General features: G+C 40.4%; 2 protein-coding genes across 2 annotated transcripts; one reads left to right on the forward strand and one right to left on the reverse strand.

The window, feature by feature from the left end:
* The first annotated feature begins 166 nt into the window (after positions 1 to 166).
* Positions 167 to 3,752, forward strand: UQCC6 (ubiquinol-cytochrome c reductase complex assembly factor 6). The gene is made up of 2 exons (XM_067536335.1): positions 167 to 307; positions 3,368 to 3,752. The coding sequence occupies exons 1-2, from the start codon at positions 200 to 202 to the stop codon at positions 3,455 to 3,457; spliced, it is 198 nt and encodes a 65-aa protein (XP_067392436.1). The 5' UTR covers positions 167 to 199; the 3' UTR covers positions 3,458 to 3,752.
* A 4,911-nt stretch (positions 3,753 to 8,663) lies between these two features.
* HSP90B1 (heat shock protein 90 beta family member 1) lies at positions 8,664 to 23,362 on the reverse strand. Its single transcript, XM_067536238.1, has 18 exons — positions 23,206 to 23,362; positions 22,488 to 22,587; positions 21,507 to 21,648; positions 21,309 to 21,425; positions 20,517 to 20,848; positions 18,388 to 18,499; positions 17,511 to 17,624; positions 16,688 to 16,804; positions 15,075 to 15,212; positions 14,917 to 14,994; positions 14,763 to 14,828; positions 14,054 to 14,323; positions 13,563 to 13,808; positions 12,939 to 13,075; positions 11,928 to 12,006; positions 11,689 to 11,844; positions 10,616 to 10,717; positions 8,664 to 8,940 (listed from the first exon to the last, which is right to left on the reverse strand). Exons 1-18 carry the CDS (start codon positions 23,252 to 23,254, stop codon positions 8,911 to 8,913), a joined length of 2,385 nt encoding a protein of 794 aa, XP_067392339.1. The 5' UTR covers positions 23,255 to 23,362; the 3' UTR covers positions 8,664 to 8,910.
* Positions 23,363 to 23,889: the final 527 nt, after the last annotated feature.

A 23,889-nucleotide genomic window follows, 5' to 3' on the forward strand; every position in this document is an offset into this window, starting at 1 on the left:
GGAAGCACCTGATTGCAAATCTCCCCCATATCTGTCTCCTACCGAGGATTTAACTAAAGACACCATTTCTTGTTAACACATGCCAATAGGGCGAATTGTATTTCAGAGTGGGTTACTTGGCATACTAATTATTGTGACTTTTTTTTTTTTCTAATTCTTCCCTCAGTACTCAAATCTCAAGTGCTGTTTGCTCCTGGCTATGCCTGCTGGAGTATCTTGGCCTCGCTACTTGAAAATGCTCGGTGCAAGTTCATTGGCTATGTTTGCAGGTGCAGAAGTTGTGCATAGATATTACAGACCGGATCTTGTAAGTGATTTAAGATTCTGGTTTTCATTTATAACTGCTAAGTAATATGTGTGTGGAATTTTCTCCTACAGAAATGCCGTTCAGTAGACATAGTGTCATTGGGGCAAAACTTCTATTTCAAAACACTTCTACTTCAAAAGGTTGATATGCTCATTTGTCAAGTTTAATAATATGGAAAAAGAGGCAAATGTGTGAAGCGGCTAGAAAGTCATGTCTCAGGATTTTTCATCAGTTTTGAAGAGCAGCGTGCATCAGAAGTGAAAAGAAATATCTGGTTATCCAGAATGTAAAACACCTCAGAAAAAGCCCAGGTTTTGGAAAGACAATTTTCTGGGGGGTCAAACTGGGAGGGGTGGGCGTAAGGGCTATCTTAACTAGACTGAGAATGGACATCTGATTCTGATGGTCATCTTGATTGGAAGCCAGGAATTTCAGTGTCTAGTCACAAAGAAAGAACTGAGGTACCGAAAACTAATATACTTTATTTAGTGTATTTCACTGTGGGATGTGACTGTATGTTTTCTCCATGCAGTAAAGTGTAATGCTCTTAGTGAAACATTCTGTATGTGCAGTGCAAATTGGTACTCATAACTTTTCTCTGACCAAAATATGCTATCTTTTCTTTGGGGTTATAAGATTTTCAGCTCACTAGTATGAAGAGACTAGAATCACAACTGGGTAATAGCTACAGGATGTTTTTGCTTAAATCACTCAGTCAGCAGTTAGTGCTTTCTCTGTGATTGGGAAGTAGATGTGCAGTAGTAACAATGACACCCATGCTGAGATAGTAGTTTTTTCAGGGCCTGATAGCATATAATAAACCTTTATTTTTGAAAGAAATAGACACAGAACCAGGCAAAAGTTACCTTGCTTTATTAAGACCTAAAGCTCAGATGTGAACTCTTAGGCAAAGTTGGGGCTACTTTTGATTTGGGTGGAAAGCAAGTGAAACTTCTGTGGATTCAATCCTAAGCCAGGTGAAATGCTATAGTTTAGGTAGAGGTTTGTAGTTCACTTTGTCTAGAAATTGAAGGGTGAAAATCCATGCAAATCAAATCTTGGAAAAAGTATTGCAATGGTTTGACATCTGATTCTTGAAGCTTGCTTTTTACCTTCCATATTTTTCCCAGCTTTTGACTCTGACAACTTTTTTCCTTACTTTGTCCTATTTACATTGGTAAAACATTTCCTCTTCCCACATGGAGTTGAAATTAATATGACTTTGTTGCCTTGTTTATACACCAGCATAGTTTACTACTACCACAGCAGTGCAGATGCAAAGTGTTGCCACATGGAGCATAAAGTATCTTATGTGGCTCTCAAGTAAGCAGTTGCTGTCTTATTCATGCAGTGGTAACAGCCTTTATTAGCTTCTCAGATAGAGCTATTTGTGCTTAATGTGATATTACACACTTTCTATTTATTCTTCCATCTATCTCGAAAAAGTAGAGGAAACAATCAAAATTTTGCTGTTCGAAGCAAATCTATTTAAAAGAAACTGAATTTAACACTTAAAAAAATCCGCATTCCTGGAGAGTGATGTTTTCTCCACAGAATAGATATTATGGCAATACCAGCACAAAGTTACTTTTCCCTGATCTGGAAGCAATCCTAGGGGGAAGGGGTAACTTCTGTCTCCATGCCTATTAGATCTTTGGCTTCTCTCATAAGGCTGCTGACAAGAATAACAGTTGCAGTGACAGAAGATGTGTCCACATTGCAACCACTAGCTACAGAGTGGTTTAATTTGAACCGATTGTCTTAATCCAATTTTAAGCCATCAGATGTAACTGCTGACCTGGTTTAGGCTTGAACCAATGTCCTAGAGTCTCTGCAACCTATAAGCTATCCATTTCTCTTCTCCCTCCCGCCCCGCAGAGCTTTTGTTGTTTAAACTTGTGTAACTTTATTAAAAAAAAGGGGGGGAGGGAGGAGGAATCTGCCGTCTAGTAGCAAGGGAAACAAAGACCAGTTTCACAATGCCCTTCTCAAACCAGGAATTATTTAGAAAAAATCATTATACTTAAATAATCCACAATTTTAGCAGTGATGCTTTTCCTACCAGTAGACAATTAGGAAATATATAGTAATTTTATAAAATGGTTTCTGTTACATATAATGACAAAACAAAACGGATAGCTGTACAAAATGCTCATCTATAGTTATTTAAACTAGTGAGAACTCTAAGGGTTTATAGCTTTAAAAGGAGCAAAGATTAAATAATGTGAAGGTGTTTTTTTCACCCCCAGTGTAGGTGTTTCATCTTCATCATCAGTGTGAAGGCTCGTGAGGATGTGAATTTCCAATATCACCCCTGCAGGTTTGGAGTGCAAACTGAAGCTCCCTTTGGCAATTTAAATGTATACTGGCCATATAATACAGCTACTTTCCTCTTCTGAAGAGTAGAAGGGGCTCGTTCCTGTGGCCAAGCTCCTCCCATTTTCCCCACTATTTTCAAATTGTATTTTTGAGAGTCCTTCTGCACATGCATCCTGACCAGGTTAACTGGAATGGCAGTTACAAAGGCAGATGACTTAACTGAAGTGAGAGAGCTGTTTATCAGGAAACCATGTGGCAATACATGAGAATTAAGGGAAAGATGCATCAGTTTGAGCTTTAGTATGAAGGACGATGGTGAAAAAACAGTTCACTCCAGATCTTTTGTAACTAAAATGGTGTCCACACTTATTATATTCTATAAAATACCCAGATAATGTCTCTTCCCCATCCCTGGAATGGAATTTAATACTGCGGAAGGGTCCTTTAGAAAAGACAAGGTATTCCCCACCTCCCTCAAAATCAAGTCATTCTGAAGGACTAAAGTCAAATGTAGCCAGATGCAAGAAGTTGAAGTTGAACTGGAAGGACATTTGATTGATGCTAGAGATCAGTTTACAAGTAGCTCAAGAAAGAGGGAGATACAATTTTAAATTTAATGTAGTGTTGGTTCCTTTTTGCCTTTCAGGGGATGTTTAATTTTCTGTTTGGTTAGCTTAGTTTTTTATATGTTAGTCACAGGCTTTGAGAGAGCACTGACACCTCTTTTTATGTATTTTACAGACTATACCTGAAATTCCACCTAAGCCTGGAGAGTTGAAAACGGAACTCTTGGGTCTAAAACAAAGACAGAGCAAAGTTAATTCATCATAGCAATGATCACAGAATACAGAAGTCATGAAGGGTAGAATTTTCAGACGTGCCTAAATGAGTTAGGGTCCTGAGTCTCATTTTCCTGAGTGATTTAGGAACCCAAGTCACTGGGACTTGCACACTTCTGAAAATTGTACCCAAAGCCCGTATGTGAAATGCTGTAGTTCTGTAAATCTATTTTTCTATTTATTTAAAACCAAACAACTTGTGTGTAAGAAATAATTGTATGAGGAATACTGTTTATCACAAGTCCAGCCAGTTGTTCATTAAAATTCTTGTATTTGTTTTCAGTAGATATACTTTCAATTCTTACAGAGTAATGTATAATTCAAATTAGCTCGTCTGAAGAAATGTCATTAGGAATTTGAAAATTAACAAGAAATTTGATTACGATTAATGTAATAAAAATTATTATAGTTACAGAATACTCTGCAGACTCAGAAGTCGTTGTCTTTAGTACAGAGCTCTAGTGGTAGTGGCTTGAAATTTTTAAGCATTTTTAAATTTTATTTCAGTATATATTTAATACTACAGATTCATGCTTTAAATATTTTCTCTATTTGTATGTGCAGGTATACAAGACATCTGCACACCTTGGGATTAAATAGGAATTCCCTTATTGCTTTTATGAGCAGTTATGCTAGATTTCTCATCAGAAGTTTTATCAGCAAATAATACTTTTCATAATACTATCTAGGTATATTCAGTGTAGCTGCTCTTCTTATATGGAGGGGAAAGGCAGAAACACAGTGGATTTGAGTATCTTGCTGATATGTATGCTTTTTTCTTTTAAACAAGAGCAGATGAACTTCTCATTTTGAGGGGGAGAGTTATATTTATTTTTTTGACTGAACATTGGCGTGGCAAAGAGATTTCTAATAGTAGAGAGCTCTTTAATCTAGCAGAAAAAGGCATGAGATCCAGTGGCTGGAAAATAGAGATTACTTACCTTATAGGAACTGGAGTTCTTTGAGATATGTGATGCCCAGGAGTAAACACTGTGGGTGCACATGTGCTTTCTATGCCTGCAACTGGATGCTTTTTCAGTAGTAGTGTTTGTTGGTCTGCGCCTTTGCTCCTCATACCTGGGGTCTCCTCTCAACTCAGGGCATAAGGGGGCGGGGTGGACTGACTGCCTTTTCAGTTTCTGCTCCACTGTGAATCAGGTGAGGGTCTCCGCAGCAGGGAAGGAGCACACATCATGGAATACCCATGGGAACCACACATCTCTAAGAACTCGTTACTATATGCTACGTAACCTCCATTTCTTCTTTGAGTCCTGAGCTGTATGGATAATCACACAGTTGGTGGCTCCCAAGTAGTACTCCTGGTGTGTGGTAGAGTGCGAGGAAGCTGCATCACATGTTGCAGGTTCACTGAACCAAGGGAGGCATCCTAGATGAAGAGATTCCTAGTAATGATGTGAACAGAACCTCAAGTTGCCATGCTACAACATTCCAATACAATGTGTACAATGACACCTCAAGGGGGAGGGGCTTCATAATCTCACAGAAGAGAACGGACTCTGAAATCCATTTTGTGAATCTATGTGGAGAGCATCTTCCATCATGACAATTTGTTTCCATCGCAGACAGAACAGAGACTTCCTAAAGTGCTCAGATTTCTTGGTCCTTTTGAGTCCTCGGTTTAAAAGCTCTGCAGATCTTACACTTCTCTTTTCTGTGCGCTTTCCCCAAGCACTTAAGGCAGTGGTCATGGGGGTTGCTGAGTGAGAAGGCCTTCCTGCAGGAGGCACATGGCTTGAATTCCAGCAACCGGGGCATGACCTGGCCGCATTAAGTCCCTGCAGGGACTTGCCTTATCTCTAACTACTCTTAACACTTAACTACCTAAAACTAACTTAGAATAACAAACAAGTCCAAACAAGGGGAATAGTACTTGCTAAGAGCAAGGCTAGTTCCAGCAACAGTCATGGGCGGAAAGAAGGAACTGAGAAGGCGTAAGGCTGGCAGCGCTCCATATACCACAGCATGTGCGTGGGGCTCCAGGGAGCCCTGGAGCCAGCCCTATGAGATCTGCTAAGGGGAAAAAAGTTCCGGGTAACTGTGCATGGAGACATGCACACACCTATAGTGGAATGGACATGAGCAAGCACTCGAAGAACTGTTGTTGTAGGAGCATCAACACCATGGCCAGTACTCAGAACTGGAATGTGATAGGATGTTGGTGTATGAATATACCTGGGCAATACTGAGCCCAAAAGGATTGGCACTCTGGACTAGTGGAGATACCCAGGTCCTCAAGAATCCACTAGTCTGGCAGATGGAGCAGGAAGGACTCCTGCCTAGCTCACCTGCTGGTGCAGGTTTGTGTGAGGCATTCTTCTTGTGGTGAAGTATCACCAGTACAGGAAGTGAAAGGTTCTCTCTCTTGCAGCATTCAGATCAACCCTTGTGTCAATACCGAGCTTAGCTCTCATTACCAGTGATGGTGAAAGATGTTCCCTATGAACTTGGCACTGGCCAATTTATCCCTCTTAAGGGAGTGTTTACCTTTACCCTCCTTAAAATAGGACCTTGGGCTTGTTAGAGGATCTGGAGCTATGGTGTGTCAGTGTTGTAGGGGAGCAGGAAGGCCCAGGATTAGACTGGGGCCTCATAGAGAGCTCCATTAAGTGCCTATGGAAATGGAATTTCTAAGAATTTTGGGTCCCAGGGTGAAAGGAGGAACAGCTTTCATATTTGAGAGTACATGTCGTTTCCCTGAGACAGTATAGGCAGCTCTGAGAGTCTCCAACTGGGATGTCTGAGGGTAGGCCCATCAGGGCTTAAAGCCTAGAATCTTGAGCATACTAGATACCCCAAATGATGGGGTAATAAAGACTAGAGGAGGGGAGAAGACAACCATGCTACCCCTGACTATCATTAAACTAAGAATTAGCTAAGACTAGAATGATTGACAAGAAAACAGAAAAACTAGGCATGCCAGCAAAGATGTGGACACAGGGGTTCCATCTCAAACCATGAGCCGTAGAAAGGAACTGGAGAAGTAGTCAGTCTGTGCCATCCCTTATAACCTCAATTCAGAGCACAAGGAGCCATACAGCACAGGCCCAGACCACTGCTATTGACAAATCTTACCATTTCATGTGCAGAGAGCATACATGTGCCATAATGAATTCCCACAGGGACCCAAACTTAAAAACTGAAAATTCAGTTGAGAAATAAGGTGTAGATTTTTAGCAAAGATAATTAACCATTGTAAAAACTTAGAGGGTTGGGGTGGGTTTTGTATTATTTGCAGTCTTTAAATCAAGACACTATCTTTAAAAGATCTGCTGTAGTTCAAACAAAGTAGGGTTTTGACTGTTTACTAGGTGATGTTCTTTGGCCTGTGCTATGCACAAGGTCCAACTAGATCTTTCTGGCCTTAAAAATAAATCTATATGTAGGTAACTTCCAACCTGAGAATCAGATAAGTTACCTAACACTAAGTCATGGGGAGGGGAGTTGCAGAAAGGTATTAGATTAGAAGCCATCAGCTGTACTATGGCACTAAGCTACATCCACACTATAGCCAACTTCCATGAGCAGCACTTAAGAGAAGCACATCTGAGGTCTGCCCTGTATCTCCAACTGCACTAGCTGCCTTGAGCACTTCCACCAGCAACATGCAGTTGGTGGGATCCATGAAGGGTTTTAGGCATTGAAATGCTGATCACCACAGCCCCTTTAGGTGCTTAGAAAGATGTCACAGGAACACCAACCCTGAGTTGGGTACCTTAGAATGCAAGCAACAAAAGCCAGCTTGCTAAGCAGGGAACCCCCTAAGCTAGCTCATGGGAGATGCTAGGTGAGAAGCATCCTAAATGCTGCCCTCTGACATAGCTGCTAAAGTCCCAGGCAGGTATTGCTCTTTGTTTAGTGATCCAGGTGGCTTTGCACAGTCTATAGCTCATGTGAATTCTGAGCTTACTACATTGTAAGAAAAAGCTCTTTTGTTTGTATTTGTTATAAATGTTTACCCATATGCAGATTTAGTCACTCATACAAGACAATGTGAGGAATTATGACAAAATTGTGATTCACCACCTTTAAAGGGGCAGAAACATTCAACTATTTCAGCTTTTACATAATCAACATCCCAGACAACAGCATGGGCTAGAGGAAAAACGACAAGGTCTTACTCTAGTCCCATCCATGCACCAATTTGCTATGTAGCCTTAGGCAAGTCTCCTCAGATTTCTGGTTCAGCAACCTCACCTGCCTCCCTCACAGGTATGTCTCAGGATTAGTTTACCTTTTCAGAGCCCAATACAAATGTTCCACATTTATAGCTCAAGTACAAACTGGATGGATGGATGGTGTGTTGGTACCAACTGCTGTTGAGACTGTGGAAACAAGTTACTGTAGTTCATAGAACAAAGATAAATGGTAGGCTGTAGTTATTCTGGCAATACAGAGCATATTCATCTTGGTTCAAGCAAGTTTGTATAGTTCCAAAGCCCTATTTAATAAATGTGTGAAGACTGAGTGCTGGTGTAAATTATGTGGGAAAGAGGCAATAATTGAGAGCTGTGCATTGTCTTTTAGATTCAAAGTTTTAATTCACTCAAATGCTCTATTACAGATTGTATAAATGTCTTCCACCTCTGCAGCACTTTGAACAGGGCTGTATAGTGGATGCCTACAATCTATGAACTAACCATTTAATCACCTCACTTTGAACAAATCTGTGAAATGAACCCTTTAAACCCTGACTGGTAAGACTTTCCAGTGCATGTACAAGCCTGCTTTGCATTTTCAGCCTTGACAATGAGATGCAGTAATTCTGTACTTGAAAAGAGTACTGTACAATTTCTCCTAGTTTCCACACTGCCCAAACATACAATCTTTAAAGGTTAATGCTGCGTCTCTCCAAAGAACAAGTAAACAGTATGACAGCAGAAAAGTTTTAGTTAAGACTTTTTTGGGTGAGCTCTTTACATCACAGGATATACCCCATAGCTATTAATCAAGGAACCAAGCAGTGCTAGCCTAACTGCCAGATCACATGATGGTCCCTTAGAGGTTAAAATAGTCTAAATTATCTGACCAGTGATTAGTCTCTGCATTGTGAGCAGGTCCTTCTGACCTTCCCTTAATCACCCACCAAATACACTGACTGGGCACTCCTGCAACCCAACCATGAAAACTTCTACATGCTCTGGTCTAGGTTAGGGAAGAGAGGAGCATTCCACTTAGTGTAATGTTTACACATGGTGTTTGGGAACATTTTTATTTTGTACACACGACAAGATTTTACACCAGGAATAGTCAGTTAAATAGTACAAATTTACATTCATGAGGAATGTTTTAAAAAAATTCAACTTAAAAAAATCCTCTTCTGCCCATAACCCCACCACACCCCCTCCAAACATTTTACAGTGAAAAACTGAACAATCTAATTCACATTCCCTCCTCACCCCAGACAGGATACAAGTTGAGTGCAGTTTACAGTTCATCTTTTACATCTGTGGATTCCTGCAAAGACAAGGGAGTGTTAAGTCTATAATCTCAAAACAATTAAAAAGGCTACTTAGACTCATTTTAATTTATAGGTCTGTCTGTATACTGACAACTATAGCTTCCATGCATTATATAATGCTTCCAAAGGCCAGTTTCTGCAGTACCAGGTTTGCTGCATTTCTCATTTTCACAGCAGTTGTAATGCCTATGACAAAGGGGACTAAAAATCCCTCCTAAAAAGCTATTTTACATCTGTTTACACCCATTAACTCAAATAGGTGATGAAATTGACAGGCAATCTTAAGACCATCCTGTCCCTTCAGCAGCTTCAGTTGTCTGCTAGTCCAAATGGAGTGGAAAATGCACCTGCTATTTAATCTGTAATAATTTAAAAACAAGTTTTCCAGGCCCTTTATAGATCCTAAAAGCAAAAAGGGCACAAAGCCCAACTTCATTGTAGGCCACCTTGAAATGCTATGATTGTGTTTCATCTGGGCTCCGTTTGTATGTTTAATAAAAAACACTGCCAATGCTGAGACATATGCTGGCTTTCTGGTTCATAACTGTCAATAGCTTTTAACAGGACCTCAGTGTGGACTAGCAAGACAAAACAGAATAGAGTTCCCTACCATAGCAGTACAGCTGCAGCAGCTCAGAGTAGGTGTGGCGGGTAAATTTAAGCAGTTATGTCTCTAGACAGGCAGCTGTTCCTGAGGGAAATCATTTGTACCTAGTGCACTTCGTATCTCCCTCCACTAACCTAATTCTGGGTACATACTTCACTAAAAACAGCCTTAGATTCTTGGGTACAATTAAGCAAGCACCACCATGTAATCTCCAGCTGTAAGGCAAAAGATACAAGCTACAGGAGCCAACCTCTCCAAGTAGATGACTTAAGATCAGCACCAATCTCCATTTAGTATCACCAAGAGAACAGATTAACAGAAGAGGCCCTTCCCCCATCTAAATCCATAGAAGCCAATAATCCAATCTGTTGCATTCATTAACTCTTCCAGCTGGTCCTCAGAATTGGGAATGAAGCAGTGGGAACTGCAGTATTGGAAAAAAGTGTCCTGGAGTGTCACAACTTGTGAACCTCTAAATTAAAATAGTTGCAGACATCTAAAAAACTAGGGTTACTTTACTGAACTCCAATAAATGGAATTTCATCAAATTTAACCCTGAAATGTAACTAACTGGAAATACAAACATTTCTCAGTATCTTATTGAGAAGTACTAGTGTTCTAAGAAGAAATAACTTTGCTGAATCTGTGGTCAGAAGTAAGTTCAGTCACTAGCTAAATAGTCGATCTCCTTGTAAGAGACTTTCCAATCTGTTCTTCGGCACTTTAAGATTTTAGAAGCTTCATATTTAGTAAAATCATTAGGAAAGGCATACAGCAAGTAGCCTTGCTTTAATCCTAGTTTAGATACAGCCTGGGACAAATCACTTCATCATCTCATCATAGTCCAATTTGACAAGATCAACAAGTACCAGCTTACTTGATGTCTAAGTATTAGATCTTCAGTATACATTAGAGTTCCACAAGCTTTTTCTGTACTAGGCCTCACTGAAGCCAGGCTTTGCTCCATGAACATTGTTCATTTGAAATCTATTACTTTCATTAGAGTTTTAGCAAGATCAGTGGATTAGAGACTGTAGCAATTAAGTATTATTCTGAGAACTGACCTTCTCTGTTTCGCTCTCATCACCATCAGCTTCTACTTCCTCTTCCTCATCTTGCTCTACTTCAGCAGTGTCTTCAGGTTCTTCTTCAGGCTCTTCTTCCACCTGAGAGAGAGTTTTATTTCACATTAATCTGTTAATCCTCAATGGATCGATTTGCTTATTTGTCTTAGTAAGAGACAGGATATATGTAAGATTCAGTTGAAAGTCATTGTATGACTTGAATGAATGAGTTTTAGTGAGGCAAAGACAAGGCAATAGATTTAAACTATTTTATTGACCCAGCTACTGGAAGTTAATGGTTTTGCAATATCTTTTAGTGTTAAGATTTCACTAGAAGTAGTGTACTCCAGAGATAGGACATAGGACTGAAAGTGGTCCTGAGGCTCATCTTTCTGGCCCATTCACCTGCCTTTATGCCATTCAAGTAGCAAAATCTGCCTACACAGCCTCATGTGGATTTCTTCAAATGTGGCAATTCCCTAGTGGGTACAGCTGTCTCCTACATGATCTCCATACAACTACAAATTTGGAGGCGGAAGGCTGGGGAAGAAGGGTTGAAGTAGAGCATGAGAGCACACAGCACCAGTTGAAGACAGTGTAGTCACTTGGGGGATTATGCCAAGTGACAGAACTTTAAAGCAGATTTGCAATGTGGCCAGTAAATCAAAACTGAATCACTAATGATCCACCCTTATGTGCAGAGAAGCTGGATACAGTAAGCAGGTCTACTCTACATGCACTTAACTATGATACCAACTGTTACTTTGAGAACATCTACACAGCATTCGGGAATGAGTCTTCCAAGCCAAGGTTGACAGACTTGGGCTAGCAGGGATTGTGCTCTAAAAACAGCTATATAGACGGCGCTTTAAAGTTGTGGCTAACTTCAATCTATTGCATATACAACTATATTTAGACACTGTTGACCTGGCTAGGAAGCTCACTCCAGAATGCTGTACAGAAATATCCATATTCCCCACACATGCATTCCCCCACCCACAGCTGTCTGAAGTGGAAGTTTTGATTTTTTTAAATGTTTTGAGAGCTATTACCCAAAAGTGAAGGCAACTCACCTTTGCATCAAGATCAATGTTTAAACTTAAGCGAAGCATTCTTTCTATTCTCTCTCCATATTCCTTAGTGTCTGGTAACATATAACCTGATCTTATGGTTGCTGTTTCGAACAAGACTACAGCAAGATCTTCAACAGTTTTATCTTCTTCATTTTCCTGATTTGGAAAAGTAATGAAGAACCATTAACTAGGGTTCATGCAGCCAAATTTAACATATCATTGCTTTGTAACTTGTTTACCTTGATGCGCTTGAGCATGTCCTTGATCAGTGGATGTCTAGGGTTAATTTCGAGTGTCTTCTTCTGACTAGCATAGTAACTACAAACAGAAGATTACATCAGTAGCTAGCTTTTTAAAAAAATGCTACCACTTTTAGTTTGCTCTAACATTTAAGACTTTGCTTACTTCAGAACAGTCCATTAAGTTCAAAATCTGGAAGACAACTAAAGTGCAGAAGATCAGCTTTACATGTAATATTTAGTTGCTACTTCTGTTTTCATTTGTTCTGCTCTTATAAGCTGGGCAGATGTTTATCATCTATTCCCAATTCATTCTATTGTGCTTCAATAGCAACAGTCTGTGAAGCAAAACAGGTGCACTAGCCACCAGAGGTCGTCACAAGCCAATGAACACTTTCAAGGCTTAGCAACTAGATGGATTCAATTAATTTCTTATCTGCTGTAGGCCTCCCTTTCTAAACAGTTTAATGAAGCACTTGGTTGAATACCTTTCGAAATCATTTGAGTAACTTGTAGTCACTGCTGCTGTAACAGACCAGATGTTGTGTTTACTATTACTACTAGACAAAGTTCTGATTTGTCAAACTTAAACACTTTTAAAGGTATTCAAGACAATTTATCTTAAAGCTTAGGCCTGAGAGCTGTTGGAATCTGAGTGGCTTGCTTCTACCATTAGTTCTAATTGTTTTATCGGATCTAAAACCTCACTATTAACACTGCAGGGGACTATCTGCATACAAAAGAAAATTTCAGTGTATATACACATGTATTAGATTTCATAGTTTAAGCCATTAACCATATGACTATATCCCTTTAAATTAAATCCTGCAAATATGTCTGAAATTCAATGAGTGCATATTTAAATCCTTGAGATTAAAACTAGTTAAAAAGGTAGGATTTCTTATAGGTCCATTCTGATCAATATGGAACTCTGTTGGGAGAGTCATAAATGCATACTAACTGTGGCTCATGTATATCATGATCTAGTAACAGACAAGTATGAAAGCTTACTTTGTGGAGATATCTTTTCCAGTCTGGTATGCCTGAGCCTTCATAATTCGTTCCATATTGCCAGACCAGCCGTACTGACTAGCCACCAATGCACATGGAGACTGAGTTAAGCGTTGAGACAACACAGCTTTTTCAATCTAGAAAAAAAATATTTCTGTTCAGAGATTTGAGGGAACCGCTAATAAAGAGAAGAGTCTACCAATTTCGTTGTCTTCATTCCTACTGCAGTAATTTTAAGAGATCAAATTTGCAGTTCTCATCTTTGAGATCAAGTTAGTTTTACTGAATTCTGTCTAATTCAACTAAAGTCCTATAATGTTCTTGTTATAAATACTTCTAGGCTTTCAGAGCTTTTTAATTGGAAATCAGTGTTCTAGTATCCCATTAGTATTTGTCATCTAAAAGCCATTTCAGAGAGGTGAGCAAAGCGCTTTTAAGAAAGCTATCTATATTCATATACAAACGAAGTTTGTCCCTAGGTGGAAAACCTAGTGTATATGGACGATGAGACTGTAAAAGTAAAAACTGAAGTGTGTACACCGGAAGGGAGGATTAGTCAGATGCCATATATATATATAAAATAAGCAACTCAAAATAATGCTATTCAGAACATAGAATTTGTACCTTGTCCTTTAAAGCCTTGTCTTTCATCCAGGTTAAGAGTGGCTCAAATTCTTTTTCCAAAGCTTCCCGACTCTCCTTGGATTTGTCACTTTCATCAAATTTCACTCCTTCCTTAGCAACATTCTGGAATCTCTTGCCATCAAATTCTGGCAGAGCTTGAATGCAGTATTCATCAACAGGTTCAGTCAAATAGATCACTTCATAACCCTTTTTCAGAAGGCGTTCAACAAATGGCGAAGATTCAGCCTACAAAGACAGTTAATTCAGAAACTAATTTAATATTGCTTGACACTAAACTACTGGAATTCCATTGCTATGTAGTTCTTCAGACAGTTGTGCAAGTATATTAACCTAAATGCTGGACTGCTAATGTAATTTGCCTTGAATTGAAACAGTAATGTATCTTAAATTACAACTAGTTTCATTCTGAAACTCAGACAAGTTTCTTGCTTGAATATTTTCCTTTAAAACACTAAGATTTTTATTCTTACCTCCTTTCTGTTGGATCCTGCCATGAAATAGATTTTGTCTTGTTTCTCTTTCATTCTCTCCACGTACTGGTCCAGACTAGTAGTGTTACTTTCGTGATGAGATGATTGGAAACGAAGAAGTTTAGCTAGCCGGGTACGGTTGGAATGATCCTCAATCACTCCAAGTTTTATGTTAGTACCAAATTCTTTCCAAAATGTATCATTGTATTTTTCTTCAGCAATCTTCTTGATCATGTCAAGAGTTTTACGGACCAGTTTCTTCCTAATAACCTAATGATTCCAGAGACAAAATACCAAGTTCACCCATACTGTTACATAAACAGTGAGCACAGCTAATCTGTTAACCAGCTGGTACAAGGAATGGTCTAAGTACTACCTCAGTACTCACATCACCTCTTCTCTAGCCATCCCCTTTCATTTTTTCCAATGAAGATCTAACACTGATTTTGTGGCAAGAGTTTTCATGAAATCCTGCACTTTACATTCACTTTTAATGCAGTGAAACCAAATTAAGTAAGCTTGATGTCTTGCTTTTTACTTTATTCCTAATTTAGATAGGATAGGGCTAGAAAGAATCTAGGCTAACTACAGCTAGTTAGGGTATATTGTTTCTCCATCCTTGCTATGACAGTGTTACTTAACCAGGGAAGTAGAAGATTTACCTACTCTGTGCTTAAGCAGCTTGTTAAATTATGTCTAAATAAGATACCTTTAACAATTTATGCTGCTGGAGTGTTTCACGGGATACATTCAGAGGAAGATCATCAGAGTCCACCTAATTAGGAAAGAAGGGGAGTTTATGAAGCAGAAGCAACAGTAGCTGAAGCTTGACTTCAGTTAAAAAGCTTCTTTAAGATACTTACAACACCCTTGACAAAATTAAGATATTTAGGCATCATGTCATGGAAGTCATCAGTGATGAACACTCTCCGGACATACAACTGCATGAGAAAAGAAAGAATTAGGAATGTTTGAGGGATGTTTAAGTTTATTTCAGCTTTTGGAGCACTTATGTTTTTACCTTAATGTAATCACTCTTTTTGGATCCATATTCATCAAATAAGCCACGTGGAGCTGTGGTGGGAATAAACAAGATAGACTTGAATGTTACTTCTCCTTCAGCAGTGAAGTGAATATAAGCCATAGGATCATCATGTTCCTGTGGAAGGAAAGTTATTTAGTCAGTGTTTCTTTCCAGAGCTTGTGTATGAAAGCTATTCTTGTGAGAAATTTTGCACTTGTGGAAGGAACAGTTGGACTAGGGATGTAGAAATAATTCATGGGATAAATAAGAATGCTGGTATCCTTTGCATAACCACCATAGATGCTTCTATCTTTTAGAAGGAAAATTTTATTTACCACCACCATTTCATTCTAGAGTCTTCTGAAATGAGATTAACAAAATTGCCAATTAAGTACTGAGACCAAAACCTTAAACCCCAGATTCTGGTAGCTTACTTCCATGTTAAACATGTGAACAGTACTTCGCTAATGTATTACTAAGCCGTCTGTTCTACCAAAACAGAGGAAATATTGAAATTGAAAGGTTAAGCAATGTACTAGTCACAACAGCCATTACACAAAACACTGAAGTTTCACTGGTATTTGCAAGGAGACATGAAGAAAGATGCAAAGATTATTCCTGTTGGAGTTTTGCACCACTCCACAACAGAATTTATGCAGAATCAATATTCCTGAGTGAATTATTTTTCCACACAGAATTTGTGTTTTCCACCAAAATGCTTTTCCAGTTTTGCACATTTCAAAATTCCAGTTTTGTGCATACATATACTAGGTATATCCATAACATCTTTGCGTGCACAGAACTAGTGGCACCTCCTTTTATATTCCTTTCCAGTCTATACCCACCCCACTCTGCACCAACACATCATTGCACCCATCCCCCAGCACTCCCACCTGCACCTGACATGGGGCACACATCAGACCTCTAGAGACAAAAGGGGGTTGGGGCTGGTGAATCATGTACACGACCCAACTCACACAAACACTTGCCTTGACACACACACTACCCTGGGTTTCCCTTCCTCATGCTAACCACCTGCTATCTTACAATTAATCTACTGCTAACTCACCCAGCTCCCTCTCACTATAATGGCATGACCCAAAAAAAAATATCTTACAATACACATAGAAGCTAGAACCTGGACAAGACAGAAAACAGTCCTTAAAGGATGCTAGTGCCCTCTTATGCCAGGTAGTTACAAAAATTTTGTATAACACACTTTTGTATAATGATTTTAAGTGAAATATTTAATTTCACTGAAACAAATGTCAGATATATTAATACAGAACATACGTGCCTCGTAAAGAATCTGTCAAAAGACATTTACTGACTCTCGTCATCTATATTAGACATACTTGTGACAGGTATTTTGAAATAAATTAACAAAATAGTTGAAGCTGGCATGATTATAGTGTGTTATTTTGACAAATATGTGGATTTCTAAAATCTTGTGTACAGAATTTTGCACAGAATTTCCTGCAGGAATAACAGATCACCCATTCTCACCAAGCATCTCAGTAAGGGAAGTTCTCTCCGATATGTTGCTTTAGATTGAACTTGTACTGTACCAGAAGTTTACAATAGAAATTTGAAGCCCACACCAAATTTACCTTTGAAAATGATTTGTAAAAAGCTTTGTATTCATCTTCTTCGACTTCCTTAGAGGGTCTCTGCCAAATTGGCTTGATATCATTCATAAGCTCCCAATCCCAGACAGTTTTTTCAACCTGTGTATGAAAAAGGCAATTCCAAGTTGTTCAGCTCTTTTGCATCTACTTGAGATTGCTGTTTTATAGAAGTTACCGCTTCACTGAGGAATCTCAAATTAGAAAGTTTATGTATTGTCAACCTTTTTGTAATGTTCTGCATACACAAACTATTACTACACTAAGTGCTCAGTAATATATTAGAAAGCTTACAGTAACGTTAGAGATATGGTGCGTGCCCCGAAGCGTTTACAGTCTGAAGTTTAATATGCAGTATGGAATGATGTCATTCCCATTTCAATGCTATGTTGCTGTACCCATTGTGGAAATACAAGTAAAAGTAAAACATGCATAATGGATTTATATCCAGTCAAAATATTAAGTTTCTCTTGAGCCTTGAGTTTGGGTGAAGAGGCTTTCTAGTAGCGTTGCTGGAATTATTCTGATTTTGCAAGTTTGATCCCTGCTTACTTGCCAATGTAAGAAATACATTACAGTATGCCTAGCCCTGTTCTCAGCCTTTTGTAAAGAAATCCTTACAGGAGCTACCATTCACAAGGTATACCAGTGTTTCTGAACTGTAAGACATTTTCTGCTGTTCTGGCAACAGTTAGAAGGCACCACTGTTGCTAAAAATATATCATGCACATTGGGAAGATGAAGGAACCCTTTAACAAGGAACTGTAAACCAAGTTTTTCACACTTTGAAGTCTGACCAAAAACTTACCTTTTTAGTTTTTGGTTTTTTCTCTTCTTCCTCCTCTTCAACAGCAGCTTCATCATCTGTTTCCTCTTTTTCTTTTACTTCCTCCTCTTCAATGGGCTCTTCTACAGTCTCAGTCTGTGGGAACACGTAGCTGTAAGCTCACTTTGCTCAAGTCAGAAGAACCTGGTCAAACAGCCTTTCCTTGGTCTCATGAATCAAACAGGGCTTATCAATCAGATTGATAAGGGCTTAATCAAATCATAAAGGGCTTATATAGATTTTTCAAATCAGTCACTATTTGGCCACAAGAAGCTGTTGTTTTAAAGTAACTAAAAGCATGCTTTAAGATATTATTCTGCATTCTGAATATTAGTGGTATGTACTAATTCAAATCGGAATAGCAACAGATGGGAATGGAGCTGCAGCAGAAACAAGCTTGTCTAAATTGATTTTCAACCACTAATGTCTGAATTTTATACTATAAGCTCAAGACACTTACTAACCAGAGGCAGATAAAAGATCAGAATGTGAACCTCCACCGAGGCCCAGACAATACTTTAGTGAGAAGCAGAGTATTTCCCTCCCCCCCCCCCACTGATGCATTCTGAGCCCTGCTTGAAGTCTTCCACCTTTTGGTTTTGCTTCTGGCTATTAGATATAGAGTGCTACCCTGTAGCTTTCTGAAGGATGAAATAGTTATTCCTTCCCCATCCTATTTGGCTGGTAGTTTTTGCAACCATGAGTATAAGTATTTTCATAGGAAGCTTGAATTCTGTAGAACAGCTCAGGAAACTGTGTGATGAGGGCCTCCTATCAGAAAGTTGATTATTCAAGTCCTGAAACTTATTACAAAATTACATTCATTATACAGCTTAAGTTAATAGTTAGAGCTATTTACCTTGCTGCTCCATACATATATGGGGAAGTTTATGAACTGTGAATATTTCTTGACTAGATTTTTAATTGTATCCAGCTCGAGATAGTCAGATGCCTCCTCCTTCAAGACAAGACTGAAGACAATACAAGCCATTCAGTGCAAATGTTAGACAGTCAAGAATTTCAATGCGATTTTACTTTCTTATTTAAATTTATGTATAAATATTTTGAAGAACCTAGTATAATCAGGAAACAGTCAGCGTACAGTCTCTTGGGAAAGTTCACACTAAACTGGGATTAAGTCAACTCTGCTTCTTTGCTGTTCTGCCTTTTTCCAGAGGAAAAGCAGCTTTCCCAATGATGAAAGCCCAACAAAGCAGCTTTAAGAACTACAATACTAAAGCCATAGATAACACTCAGCATCTCTGAAGATCAGATTAGCGTAGTCTAACTCATTGTTTGAAACCATCTGCATCATTCACTGGACTTCAGAGTATGAGATGGAGAAATGTCAAAGTCTTTTTACTTCCCAACAAGGATAACATCCTCGAAGACAAAACCTAAACTAGCTGCAGCAAAGAGGCAAACTGCAAATGAAGGATGTAGAGGAGGGTGTTGAGTCACTAATACATGAGCTGCACACCAAGCCAGTCCCACAGATATGAGCAGCCAATTTCAAATTTGAGGTATTTTTGTCAGGTGGTTTGACCTCATGTAAGAGGAATTACTACGTTTAGCACTTGTTTAATTTTCTCACCACATTAAGTTGTGGAAAGCCTTCCTAGCAGTATTTGCAAATCAAACTAACAGGACTAGAAAGTTGTCTGGTTTATTTTTAGTGAAATCTAAAATGTATTAAATGAACAGCAAAAATAAGGTGGTGACGTAAATACAAACTGAACGATTAATATCATTAGCAGACAGGGAAATATAAGGTTTAACTTGCCCGGAAAGTTTGGGAAAATTGGAAATGGTGTAAGTTTCTCTGTAGTTCTAGCTACAGAAGTTTGATAAGCCTGAGATAGGAAAAGCAAGCCAACTGTACTAGCAGGAAGGACAAACAGTAGCCAGTTACAAATCAAAGCAATACAAGTTCAGAGTTCTACTCTGACAGTTATTCTCTACATTGTGCATTAACCTATATCAGAGATAGACAAAAAACCCTGTGTTTATGTGTACCAAAATTGACTGTACAGCTATTAAAGTATTTACTGGATCAGTAATGGTTAAAGGATAGGACTCTCCTTTGTTTCCTCTCATAATACAAGAACTAGGGTGTTAAATAAAATTAATAGACAGCAGGTTTAAGACTAACAAAAAGTATTTCTTCACACAATGCACTGGCAACCTGTGGAACTCCTTGTCAGAAGATATTGTGAAGGCCAAGACTACAACAGGGTTAAAAAAAAAACACACCACCCACACACCAGCACTAGGTAAGTTTATGGAGAATAGGTCTATCAATGGCTATTAGCCAGGATAGGCAGGAACTGCTGTTTGCCAGAGGCTGTGAATGGCCAATGGGATCACCTGATTGCCTGTTATATTCATTTCTTCTGAAGCACCTGGCATTGGACACTGTTGAAAAACAACATACTGGGCTAGATGAACCATTGTTCTGACCCAATATGGCCATTCTTATATTCTTAAGTATGCAGGCAGTTCATTTGTTTCATCTAGTCCACCTTTTTCCAAGTCATTAAGTCCACTTTAGAAAATACTTGAGTGCTCTTGCTAAACTGCTAGTATGCACTTTTCAGCTAATTAGTTCAATTACTAAATTCCAACTTTGTAAAGCTAGAAATCAAACATAGCTGTTACTATCTCATCACAACCTTAAGCTATGCAAAAATTGAACAGCTCTAGCTGGTAGTTTTATTTTTCAAGTCCCTATACCACAGCTTTGATTCAGGAAGTCATCCCTATTCAGGACAAGCACTTACATGCTAGAATGCTTTCCTGAATCTGGGCCTATGAGATTCAAATTCAAGTCTCTACATATAACTAGCTTTGAATGCCTTATTCCATGCTACAGACACTAAGTTACATGCACAGAATTCATAATGCAGAGAACAGATAACATGCTAATGAGCAAGGTATACATCAAACAGGTTAATAAACTACTTTTACTGGCTCACCGGCAATACTTACGTTATGGTGGTGCCTCTGCCTAAGGTGTTTCCTCTGGGGTCATCAATCACTGAGAATTCATTTGAATCAGACTCCCAAATGTGTTGAGTATCATTGTTGTGCTTTGATGTGACAATAACTCTGTCTGCCACAAGGAAGGCAGAGTAGAAGCCAACACCAAACTGGCCAATCAACTCAGATGTTGACTGACTATCATCCTGTATTTCAGTAATCTTGTTTAAGAATTCACTTGTACCAGACTTGGCAATGGTACCCAAGTTTTTGATTAATTCTTCCTTGGTCATGCCAATACCTGTGTCTGTAACATGAAGCATGTTCTTCTCTTTATCACACTAGAAAATGAATAAGATAGTCAGTTAAATGACACTTTAAAATTCAGCTTTAACATGATGCAGTGCATGCTGTAAATGGCGAATGAGGTGTTCCAGTAACTGAGAAGATTCATGAAGAAAGTTTGTGCAAAATTCTGACTAGAGTATGGATTCATATCAACTTAATAAGGGAAGACACTCTTGCTGAAGCAATAGTGGTTCAGCCTCTCTTCACAGAAAGAAATGGAGTCCTCAGAGGCAGCTGTTAATGTTGTTTGCTACCAAACCCCCACATCTTAGTGTGAGGATTTTATGGTCAAACCAATGGTAGGGTACCAAGTTTAGTCTAAGTAGTTCATAGGCTTTGGAATATGCAGAATGTTAAATAGCACATTTGCTAAACTGGGCAAAGGAAAGAAAGTATTTCCCAGTAATGGAAGGGAAAAAAAATCAGATTACTGTTATAGCTAGTAGCTCTTACCTTTATTTTAACAGTGAGTTCTTCATTACCAGCAAGAGCATTTTCATCAGTCAGTGATATTAGCCTTATCTTATCTAGTGCATCAGAAGCATTTGAAATCAATTCCCTCAGGAAAATCTGAAACGAAATGTTTAGGGATGATAAAGTTTATGCTAGAACTATATATGTTGACATTATCTAGATAAACATACTGCTCACCTCCTTGTTTTTGTACAGAGAATTGATAATGAGTTTCATCATCCTGTTAACTTCAGCTTGGAATGCAAACTTCTCAGATTTTTCTCTGATTTCTTTTATCTGGGATGCATTTAAACCATCTAATTGAATAGCTTCCTCCTCTCTGTGTGGAAACAAAGTCAGCAGATATTTTATTAAACCGTAGTCAGTTACTGTATATTTAGTCCAGTGGCAGGAGCAACTGAATTTGATCTTATAGCAACAGACAGATCTTAGGTTACTATGACATTCTACAAACCAGGGCATCAGGATGACAGTTTAGAATGATAAGATTTGATTTTGACTATGGAGCACTAAGTGTGAAAGCTACTGTGAAAGTCTGATAACAGGTGAGAGCACTGTTTAGATGATGTTAAAAGCTGGACTTCTCTCTATTATCCAGAAAAAAATCCTACTAGTCCCTTGTCTAAAAACTCCATTTTGAAGATAAATATTTAATAACCCCTAAACCTCTACGCTATACAAGATAAGGTATACAGTTATTTTGTAATAGGAGTTATTGCCAATGTACTGCATGCATTATCTCAAGCCAGTGTCCTAGTACAACAACCCCACGGAGTATCAGAAAAAGGACACTGACTGGCACTGAATAACGTCAATGACATGTCAATCTGTGTGACTTCAAATTAACAAAGCAATCTAGCTACCATTTCACTAGTGCTATGATGTTTTACTTACCCCCTACCCACTTTTAAAGTTATTCATTTCATACAAGAACCACAAAACATGGGCAATTGCTTTTTTTTTTTTTTTAAAGAGGCAAAAAGACTGAAGAGGCCAGAGCTCTTGTTTTCCCTGAAATACACTACATTAAAAGGCAAATCTCCCCCACCACAATGCAGTCTTCCAAAGGGGGGAGGAGGAGGCAGTCGCCGCCACATGAAGCTCCAGTGTTTTGGCGAGTAGGGAGCGACAGCTCTTTAAAGCATCGCAGGCACAAACCTCTGAACAACTTCGTCATCGGTCCGAGAGCCCTCTCTGCTTTTACCCAGGTCATCTTCTACTGTGCCGTCCACGTCGAGCTCCTCCGCCCCAGCCGATGCTGGAAGAGACGGGGCCGGGAGACGTTAGAGAAGTGACCCACTGCGCGACACCCCCCCCCACCAAGCACGGCGAAGCAGGCGCCTGCCTGGAGCCCCGGCGGGCGGCCTGAGGCAGAGAAGGGAGGAGGGGAGGCTTCCGAGCTGTAGCCCCAGCGCCATGACGGGTCGGGCAATGCAGATGCAGGGAGGGGAGCTCCAGGCCGGGCCCGGGCAGCGCGTCCCAACTGTGGGGTGGGGGGGGGAGGGGTTGATAACGCAACTGCGGGTAGCGGCCCCGCCCCCCATCGCTGAGGGAGAAGAGACAGCGCGCACCCCGCCGGGCCAGTCTCCCTGCGGGAGGGAGGGAGGGGAGAACCGGCCGGCTGCACGGGCCGAGGCTGGGGGTGGAGGGGGGAGCGGAGGCGGACTCGAAGCCGTTTTCCCTGCCCGCCCCGGCACACCTTCCCCCCACCCGGACTCAAACAGGCCCGCGCCCCCGTTTCCCGGGCGCCTCAGATCCCTCCCGCCACTTCACCGGGCCCGGCGGCCGCGCAGCCCCAGGCCACTCGTCCCAACCGCTCCTCGCCCAGAAGCTTCTAGAACCCGCGGGCAGGCGGGCGGGCGGGCGAGCGACTCACAGGCCAGGAGCAGGACACCCAGGAGCGCGAGTCCCCACAGCGGCTTCATGGCAGCGTCCGCGGGCTCCGGAGGGGAGAGAAAAGAACCGCCTCTAGCGCCTGCGACCGCGAGCTCCCGAGAACCGCTATCGCTGAAACCGCCGGACCAACGGGGCAGCCGCGGGCAGGCCCTCCCCCAGCCTTATCACTCTCCGGCACGGCGGGGTGGGGAAAGGCGCTCAGCCAGCCACCAATCAGCGCGCACCACGCCAAACACAGAGCCAACCGAGGACCGCGAGGGGTGGGGCGGAGCCCGCTCCCTGCCAATCAGAGCCTTCCATGTGCGGCTTCCGGCTGCCCTAGCGTGGCTGCCTCTGATTGGTCATTGGTAGGAGAAGTCGGCCAATCATTTTTAATGGCTAGTTTAACCTGCCCGCCTTTTATTTGTTTAATTTTTTTATGTTAAATGCTCGGGAACGTTTGACTCCGCGGCCACGTGGCTCACCCACGAATGAGATCTGGGCCTAAAGCGAGAAAAGTCTCCACATGGCCGGATCGATACAAAGCACTTCCGGGGCGCCCGGAATGTTTGCACTAGAGACAGTTACTACGGCAACGTTTACTTCCGGCAGCTTCAACCCTCAGCGGAGGCAGCTACAGAGGACGGGGTGAGGCCAGTGACGGAGGCCAGTACGAACGAACCCC

Source organism: Emydura macquarii, unplaced genomic scaffold (assembly GCF_026122565.2).
Source record: "Emydura macquarii macquarii isolate MOO-44397 ecotype Brisbane River unplaced genomic scaffold, CSIRO-AGI_Emac_v2 contig_3530, whole genome shotgun sequence".
Classification (NCBI taxonomy): Eukaryota; Metazoa; Chordata; order Testudines; family Chelidae; genus Emydura; species Emydura macquarii.